Genomic DNA, 10,232 nt, shown 5'->3' on the forward strand with positions numbered 1-10,232 from the left:
GCATCCTTGTTAGTCACTAGTTGAAACTCATGATCCAGGAGGGTCTTGATATGTGCGCCGCACTCCTTTTCAATTCTCGAATAGTCCTCCAATTGATAGTAGACATAATAGTCAATAGACCCTTGTTCTATTGATTTTCTTAGTATAGTCACACTCAAGTCCTAATCGGTCATTGTTACCTGGTCTGCTTTCATTTTTTCTTCAGTCCTTCGTAACCAAACAATATGATTCTCTAAGCCAAACGAATGACTCTTTCTGGCACTACCAGGTAATCTAAGTTGACAACTTTCTATGATTCAGTTACGGGAGCAGCATGAAGGTGTAGCTTTAGTTGCACTTGGATGGATAGGATGAATGCCTGAACCAATAATACACAACCAACCAATTCCTACTGTTTATTGTCAGTCAGTCCTCCTATTTTCATTATTTTTATCCCATATTTACAAATCGGGCTTTACTAAAATTTGTTTAATTTTTAAAATTTGCTATTGGATAACATTTACAGTTGAATGGATCTTTACAGTGGCAGAAGTACAATTCGTAACTCGTTGATTATGTGGGCATGTTTGACTGAGTGTAAAGAAAATAGAGGAAAAGTGCAGTCCATCTAACGTAAATTTTATTACAAGAATTATTCTGGAGAATGAAACTTAAAATCTTAATAATAACAATCATTCACAGACAATTACCTGGTTGGAGATTTCTATAACTAGAATGGATTTAATTAAAGATGATTTAACATCAAGGAAACTGATAAAAATAAAAGCTCAACCGAACCATGAAGACCTTTAAATGATTTTAGACTTTGATTTCATTCAAATGTTTGGTAAACGTGAAACCGTACTATGTAAGTCAGGCCTTTTAGCTTATACAGTTACTTTGATATTGAAAAAATAACACCAAATTACAAAGCAAAAATGTTACATGTCGCGTGCTCCTTTCCCCCCAAAATCCTAAGGTTGTATAGTGTATAGTAGATGATGTGACTCAAGGCCAAAAAAAAAAGGTGAAAGAAAATAGCACAAATCAGTAATGGTGTCCAGAGCAAGAATTGTTTTCTGTACATTCTATTGATGAAGCATTCAAAAAGGAAGTTGGCAAGACTCTTTGGAGTAAGACCATGAATTGGATGCCTATGAAGGCTGCTACGCACCTCACATGCCTTGAAGTTTACTTGTCTACAATTCCTACTTCCACGTTCTCCTAGGCCTGAAACATTATGCAAACAAAAAGAAGTAATATATAAGAATCTCAATAACTCCAACATAATCTCTCACTCTATCTCTCTCCATATACCCACCCCTTTTAGTTCTTCAGGACCCAGTCATTGGTTAATTTTTGAAAGAGTTCATTACCCTCCTAATTATCAAATGTTCTTTAAAGAGTGTAGGTGGTGAAAATACTTCCGACTCTTTTGCTGCGAACGCCAGTAGCAAGCAAGTGCTCCAAAGGCACAGCTAGCAACAGCAATAGCCAATGCAGCTCCCACAGGCACCACAATTGCATTAGTTGCGACTATTAAATCTTCTTCGGCTCCATCATTTCCGTCAATATTCCTGTTCTTGTACAGAGACGCTAGTGTTTTACCGTAGTAATCAGTCAAAAACTTAAAGACCTCGTCTTGGTTCCATTCAATTTTGTTGCTCTTCTGATCAAAGGCTTTGTAACAGGAAGCGCAAAGTTGATTTGGTGGCCAAATAGTCTTTGGAAAATTGGGGTCAGCGGTGCCTAGTGATGCTTCTTCTTTCATCAATCTTTCGTTCACTTTGTTGTGGGAACTCCACAACCAGAGTGCAAACTCACGGGCCGTGTTGAAAGGACTAGTAACACTGAAAATTTATTTCGAATTACAGGAGTAGAAAGAAATTGAATTTGATCAACAACTTCAGTGATACTCAATTCCCTTACCTTGAACACATCTTGTAAAAATGTTGTCGGCATTCCTCACAGATGAAGAAGTTGTGAACAAAATCACATATTGCGTTGAATGTAAACTGACTCTCTCCATCCTCTATCCTCACAGAGAGTGAATGCAGAAGAACCCATAAACCACAGCTGGAACAACAGAGATAAGATGGGGCAACCATAGTCGTATATAAGGTTTGCAGAAGACATCTTATAAATGGTATCAATCATTGAGTCAATAAAGGTATTCTTTTGTTTGATTGTGATTGAACTAATAACAATCAAATTTATATATATTTTAAATATTCATCGTAACAAACAAAAAGAAACCATAAGAAATAAACTTAAGCAAAATTTTAAATTAGCATAAAATAACCATAAGTAAACATCATATACAGTTCAAACAAGTTTTTATCCTATAAGATAAAACCAATAAAGGATACCAAGCCATAAGTAAATATCATATACATAACTTTGTAGTATGGAATTTTATTTGACTAAGATAGTTTTGGTTGAATAAAAAATACAGTTCAAACAAGTTTTTGTCTGGTCAAATTAACAAGTGAAGATTAAATGAACAAAACATCAGACACATTGACCAGGTTTTCTGTCAAACCAGTTGGTGCAGTTAAAGATGCAAAATGGGTTCAAACCCGTAAGCTAACCTGTCTCACTATGGATTCGAACCAGATTAGAGTGAAAAAAAATTATATTTTTTCAAATGTAGGTCAAATTAAATCTCATTCACTTAATCCACAAGTTAAACAAGTTTGAATCAAGTTAAGTGTGGGTTGACATGTAACCCACCACCAACAATCCTTTATAATACCATTTTTTGGTAAATTTTTTTATCACAATTATTTACTACTCCTAATTATGTAGGTTGAAAATGTGATTTTTTTAAAATCTAGAATGTTGTTCAAAAATATTTGAATAGTTTGGATGTTCAATTTATTTTGTTTGCCAAATTATGTAGATTAACACTTTAATTTTCAGCTACTATCTTTATAAAGAAATAGGTGAGTACTTTGATTGTAGTGCTACCTATGATGGATCGAGTCAGGTTACAAGATTTATGGCTCAACAATGAGTCGGGTTATAGGGTAGTTGAAACGAAAAAGTTGAATATATTTAATTGAATACAAAGAACCAGACAAGATATGGCGGTAAAGTATTACCTGAATCCTCTGGTTTCATTCTTACTGCCACGACAGAACATCTATAAAAGAAAAGTCAAAATAAAAGAAAATAATCAGGTTTCAAACTAAAAATTCAAAATTTAATGAATGAAGGCAATATTATGAATTATAATAAAATAAAGATACTAAACATACTATGCATGTATCTTGATCTTCAAATCCCACCGAACATAGTATTTGAGAGAAAATACAATTTCACTAAATAAGTAATAACACTATAATAAGGTTATTTTTTTCACCAATTGCAGAAGACTATAAAGAAAGCTCTATGATTTTTTGTAGGGTTGACATTATAACCAGAGGAACTTCCATATGGGGAAGTTTGACACACATGCGTATGCATCCATTGTACAATTACTCAGTGTAACAGAGATGACTGCCTACATTTTCCAGGGTTTCCCCTTACATTTGTCATACAAAAAAAGGTGAAAGTGTTCCACACAGAACCAAAATAATCGTCCACTATATCTAATAAGGTGAAAGTGTTCCACGCCTTTCTCCATATTGGTACCTTACATCTGTTGCATATCAAAATGTTTTGGCCTTAGCATTGTTTCTCAAGGAAAATTTTACTATTGATATGCAAAGACATTGGACACTTCGATGTAATTTTTTTACCTATTTTGGCTCACTGATTTCCCTTTCTTTTTAGAAGTCCCTCCCTAGACATACCTTCTCTCTTGTTTTGTGTGGATGATGATAGGAACAGAATTTTCTGTATATTAAGAGAGGAAATACTTAGAACAGTGCTCTGATTACAGGGTAATATGAAGAACATATAGAGCATCAGAGAAGGAAAACTTCACTGAATGTGGCAACATTGCAATAGCCACTCACGACCAACTAGAGGATTCCCTAGCTCTCATCCTTCCACCCCCCCCGCCCCCCCCCCCCCCCCCCCCACAACAACCCCAATCTTCCTCCACACTTGCCAACGAAAATTCCACTTTGGCCCTTTACCCATGTATGAGTGCTTAACAAATAGTGAAAGCAATGCTTATCAAGCCAAATCTTTGCATAGGAAAGCCCTGAGGACAAAGCATGTGACAGACAAGTATGCCAAACAGAATTTCCCATTGACATTAAAAAACATTCTTTTCTAAAAAATATAAAGCATGCTTGCAGATATTTCTTAGCAATAAATAATGAGATCCAACAACCATTAATAATTAATAACTAAACTACAATTAACGTAATATGGTAACTTTCAAAAAGGATTAAAATATTCATCAATTACAGAAATGTGTAAAAGGTGTAATACAAGTATTGATATCCTACCCAGTATCCGCGAGGCACATCTTTCCCACAAATCTTGAGGTTCCTAATTGAACTATTATCATCTTCCTGCTGCTTAGTTGACCAAAAATCTGTTGGGTACAAGTCATCGAAGCTCACAAGAAATTCAGCAGTACCCTTCCGGCATCTGAAAAGAAATTCAGAACACAAAAAGTTTGACACTAATCACTGAGCAAAGAAAGGATCATGCATATCAGCAAAACCTTTGTCTTACCTCCTAGAAGGATGATGAGCTGCCAAAAGCTGAAGGAACTTAATGAGTGAAGCACGAGTTTCTGGTTTTATCATCTGCCAAACATAAAGCATTTGTAGTATCACCCAAACCAATAAGCACAAAAGGACCAATAAAGGAAAATAGATAATCTACCTTGTGCTCTAAGATGATGTCAAAAGCTGTAGAAGTTGCCTCTTCTACATCATAGATAGCTCTGGCAATCTTTCCAAGTCATGAATACCATAAAGATTAATATCTTCAAATATAAAACGGAAGGAAATCAAACATGCGAGTGCGTGAAGAAATGGACCTGTCCAGGATCTGAGGCATTGGATGAAAGAAGCTCATTTTGAAATTTCTGATCATCCAGGCCAAACGAACTGCAACATCATGAACATTGCACATACAACTTCCATCAGATTAAAGCAAATTATATTATGACAAATTTCAGCATCCATCAGATTTAACCTCATAATTTTAGACTCCAGCAGTTACAACTTCAATTTTTCCATACCGCCTAGTGCCCAGTTTGTAATCATTATATGTCTACTGAGTTGATATTCCGAAAATTCATATACAACATCTGGCTTTAATAAAATATTCTCCTATCATCATCTAGCCTAGATAAAATATTTACCTACCATAATATAATTATCAACAATGAGTTTATTTATGCCTCATACCTTCCTAATTGCTTGTTGATCCAACTAAGTAACCGATCAGCAGTGCGTGCATCATCAATCACACGTATATCATTTTTATCTTGTTTAGGATCCCAACCACCGCCAACAAATTTAGAAGGATGGCTCCAAAAAAGCATAGGGTAATGACCAACAGAAAACTTATCGCATAGTTTAGTATTTATCTGTGCTGCCAAAAAATTGAAAATAGAGATACCAATTGCCAGGGCATGTTCAGTATAAGATATAAGCATAAATATCACCTTGGCCTAATTAAGAATGCAAGATAAGGTGCACGAACCTTTGATGCACAATCTACCCTTGTCATTAATATGATTCCTGGATGCACTGCGTCAGGTCCATTAAATAATCTGGCGACCTTTTCGTAGTGTGGCTACATTCAAATTTCAGTGAGATACCATGATGCGTTAAATTGTAACAGAAAACTAACAAAAAGCTAATTATACTTTTTAGCAAACAATACCTTATAATTCCTACATGCAGGGCACCTGATAAAGAAAGGGACAAAACAGAAAATGAGAATTTCTTGTCCTCATATTTCATTCTTAAAGATGGAAGAGAGGGAATATATAAAATGGTAAAAACTAATTCGCATGTTTAAAATAATCCAATTATCTGACAATAACAATATATATTTAAAACTATAACTAAAAATGACTTTATTCTCAAACATTTCTTGAATGTGAACGCCAATATCACTTCAGAAGTTTGCTGCACGAATATAAGTAATTAAGCAAATATAAATAAACAAAAATTGATCAATTAAAAAAATATGGTATATTTCCCAGAAATAATGTTTGATCAAACTTGAACCAGATTAATTATAAATTTTTAGACCATGTGATTCATCTTATTTTCTTCTCCTATAAGTTTTTGTTGAGGAGATTACTCAAGGAGGTCTGCCAGGAGGGAACAGGGTGAAGTGAACAAAAGATAACGACAATTTTCAAGTGAAGACTTGATAATATCCACTGTATTGTGCTTTTTTTAACCCTTCACTACCCATGGCATCAATTACCTTAACTAGACTAGAAGTACCCGTTGAAAAACCATCTACCGTAAAAAGCAAACTCAACAAACCAATCAATTAAAATTTCCAAAACCCTTCCATTAATTTGTCAAGAATCCATACTCTCACCTCGCAACTATTACTACAGATCCACTTTTCAGATCAAACCACGGAGTCTATCATCCAAAACAAAAAATACAAAAATAAAGAAACTCCCACCCTCGAAGTAAAATCCATAAAAGCCCAAACTTTTTAACACCCAAAAGAGATTCCACACAATTCCCCGACTAGAAACACATAAAACACAACGACTTAATACAAACTGCAAAAACTAACCAATGGGCAAAGAATTCTACAACGGCAAAAGTAGCAGGGGTTTCCTTGAGAACGGCATCGAAATTCGTGCCGTTCAGTTCAACGGCATAATCGGGATGATTAACAGCGTTCTTGACCTCTCGAAGGATTGAACGGCGCGACGCGAAGGAAGAAGACGAAGTTGCTGAACAGCACACAAAAAGTATGCAGAGAAACAGACCCAAATGTAAATACATCCCAGACATGGAAAACGGTGTGGATCAGAGGGCTAAGAGGATTAGGGTTTTGAGAGAATTGAAGAAAAGGCGAGCTTTTAGAAGGTGGGGAAGAGAGAGAAATGGATCTGTTATTACTGGAACAGTTTTCTTTCTTGTTACTGTTTATTGTGAGAGAGAAGGGTTTAGCTGTGAGTGGTTGTGTATGTTAGATTGAATTTGATGGGTGTTGTTGGGAAGGGAAAGATGAACCAGAAAAGGGTGAGAATTACGTTTCCATAAGCTTTTCTTTGCTTCGGATCAGAGATGGCGGAAGCACTTCTCTCAGACACCAAACCTTGAATCACTCTGTTTCTTCTCTTACCTCTCTTACGTAGTTTGTTACCAAACGTTAAATATTTTGTAAGAAAATCCGTAATTAAGATTTTAATTATTAATGTATAAGACTTAAATTCGTATTCTATAAAACTTTTTGTATTTTAATTTTTAAAATAAACAAATTAATTCATCATTAACCTATCATTTAATTATTCAGCTGTTGATAAAAAATTAATCATAGTAATATACATTAAAACTAATTATCAAATGTATTATATATATATATATATATATATATATATATATATATATATATATATATAATTACATAAATGATGAATTGATATTATTATAACTTGTAGTTTTTTAAGAAAGTAGATCACCAATTAATATTAAATAAAAGTTAATAGGTATTAAAATGGTAACTTTGACCAAAATTAGAATAATCATTTATATAAACTCAATTTGAATAAAAAATCATTACATCATTCCATAATAATTTCCTTTTTCTTAATCTTGGAATAGTAAAATTATTGTGATATCATGATTCTTTTTTAGGCCTAACTCTCTTGTTTGAATTGAAAATACCATATTATTTCTTAGATATCTCAATATAATTAAAGCACAGTGTGCTTTCACATTTTTTAAATATCCTCTGACTTAATACGTTATTTTTAACCTATTTGTAATGTCAATGTTAATCCACTTTTAAAATGTCAATAGATAAACAAACAAATAAGATGAATCTATTGAGTTTTACCAGAGATATAAAATGTTAGCTATAATTAATTCAGTTAAAAAAATAGTTGAGAGGATGATAGTTTTAGATGGATTATAATAATCTCAACCACAAAAGTATGACACATATTTTTCTTTTAATTTCCATTATTGGTATTGCTCATTGCAATTTGAGAGTATACCTTTATCACAATGTCAATGTTATTTTCAATTTTACATTTATGGTTCTTAAGTAATTGCTAGTACTTTGATTTGATTGACTTTCTCACAACTTCAATGCAATGTGATTATTTTCTTTCAATTGCGGTCATCTATTGATTTTTCTTATTATTAAAGATTCCAATGTCAACTAAGTGTTTAATGATGATTTACTTTATTGTCTTTCAGAGACTTATGGCTTAAAATTCTCCGTGGTGAAATGTTTATTTTGCATTTGTTGGATTTGAATTTTCTGTTGTTTTTTTTTTGTGTGTGTGTGGATCTTTAAAATACATATACACAGTAATTTCGATATTTTAAAATATTTTTTTAATACATATCAACATGAATATATTTTGAAAAGTTAATAAATAACAGTGTTAAAATCTCAGCAGAGAATCTGTACTTGTATTAGTTGTAAGATTACATTTTATATTCCAATCGGAAAATTCTGGAGTTGTGGTTTTTGTTTTGTAATTAAATTTGTATTGTCATGGTTGCTTCTAATGTTTAGATTTTTCCTTGTGTTCACGTGTCACGAAGACACTAATAGACGTTCGAAGGGACTAAAAATATGAGTACTGTGATTAATTGGATCATTAAATAGAAGAAATTCAAGAAAATTAATCAGATAACGAATTTCAATCCTACTTTATTTCAATATCTCAAATTTGTATTTTTGTTATTGGAGGACAAAAATTCAGTATTTGAAATATTGATATATTAAAAAATAAAGTATCATAAAATTGATAAAATAAAACTAATAATTATAAATATATGATATTAATACAATTATCTAAAATAATAATTATAATAATAAAATATATAAAAATTAATTATATATTATGAATTTTTCAAAATATCAAACTTTTATATAAGTGATTATTAAAAGACTAATAAACTTTCAATAATATATTTGTTTCTTTATTAAAAACGTATTATTACTTAGTTTCTCATTTGTTAATATTGTAAGATGATTATTACAAAAGAAATAAATAAAAATATAAAAAAATAATAGGATAAGTTAGTATAAAAAAAATTATCTTAAAATAGTTAAACTATATTAAATATAAGGTAAATATGGATGAGATGCGATAAATTATATGTTTATATAAATAATTAATACTAAACTAATTAGATATTGAAATTTACTTGATTTAGTATTTATATTTTTAAATAACGATTCATGAAAATAATTAAATTAGTGGTCATAATCATAAAAAGAAATGGTGGTTGGAAATATCTTATGCAATTTCTTTTTATTTTCAACCATCATTTATTTATTGATTAATAGAAGAAATGTTAATGGTCATAGGGATAACAACGGGTTGGATCGGGCATAGATAATACCTACCTGTAACTCGACCCGACAAAAAAAAATCATCCGCTATCCGCACAGATATTCACTTAAAAAATATTCACGGATATCCGTAAATACTCATATATACCCACAAATATTAAAATAAAATATTTTTATAAATTATTAAAATAAAATTGCAAAAAATATATAAAATATAATATAAATTTAATTAAAGATAAATTAAAATTTAATTTTAATTAAATTTAACCTTATAAAATATAAATTAATATTAATTTTAGTTAAATCTAACTTAATAAAATATAAATTAAATATTTTTTTTTATTTTTTGCAAGTAACGGATATAATATCTGACCCGTTTATAAGCGGATATTATACCCATTTTCCGCAAGTAGTAAATATCCACTAATATCAACTATCTATCGTGAATTTTATCCATTTTATATGTGTATATTTTTTGTTTTCCCTAGTCACTTCTCATGGTTGGTAATGAGAAACATATTAACCTATATTAAAGACATTGACACTTTGTTAAGATGAAATTCGTCGAGATGAAATTCTAACACTTGGCACTAGTTTTCAACTATCAAAGTCATATATGAATTTGGTGACATCCCATGTTGCAATGAGACATTTATACAACTGTTCTGTTAAATAACTGTGTAAGGGTTTAGAATGCTTAAGTATACTTAAATATGATTTTTTTTATCATAGTTTTATTTAAAATTTATTTTTTAAGATTTTTGAACATTTTTTTTAAGATCTAAAGCAATTAATAGTAAAAAATATTTAGGTATTTTTTCTCT

General features: G+C 31.3%; 1 protein-coding gene across 4 annotated transcripts; it reads right to left on the bottom strand.

Annotated features, from left to right (window-relative positions):
* Window positions 1-783: 783 nt before the first annotated feature.
* On the bottom strand, window positions 784-7,230 carry QSOX2 (quiescin-sulfhydryl oxidase 2). Of its 4 annotated transcripts, none has more exons than XR_015781627.1 (12): window positions 6,661-7,230; window positions 5,779-5,803; window positions 5,596-5,688; window positions 5,298-5,479; window positions 4,925-4,994; window positions 4,768-4,836; window positions 4,615-4,688; window positions 4,383-4,527; window positions 3,084-3,124; window positions 1,909-2,055; window positions 1,301-1,829; window positions 784-1,209 (listed from the first exon to the last, which is right to left on the bottom strand). XR_015781627.1 is itself a non-coding variant. In XM_088096855.1 (12 exons), the coding sequence occupies exons 1-12, from the start codon at window positions 6,882-6,884 to the stop codon at window positions 1,188-1,190; spliced, it is 1,518 nt and encodes a 505-aa protein (XP_087952981.1). In that variant the 5' UTR covers window positions 6,885-7,230; the 3' UTR covers window positions 784-1,187. The 4 variants fall into 4 exon arrangements, 3 of the variants coding, with proteins under 3 accessions (XP_087952981.1, XP_087952980.1, XP_087952979.1); XM_088096855.1 differs by having other exon boundaries at window positions 1,404-1,829; XM_088096854.1 differs by having other exon boundaries at window positions 1,356-1,829.
* Between the last annotated feature and the right edge of the window lie 3,002 nt (window positions 7,231-10,232).

Source organism: Vigna umbellata, chromosome 8 (genome assembly GCF_029865625.1).
Source record: "Vigna umbellata cultivar VRB3 chromosome 8, Vumbellata_1.0, whole genome shotgun sequence".
In the NCBI taxonomy this organism is placed as follows: domain Eukaryota; kingdom Viridiplantae; phylum Streptophyta; class Magnoliopsida; order Fabales; family Fabaceae; genus Vigna; species Vigna umbellata.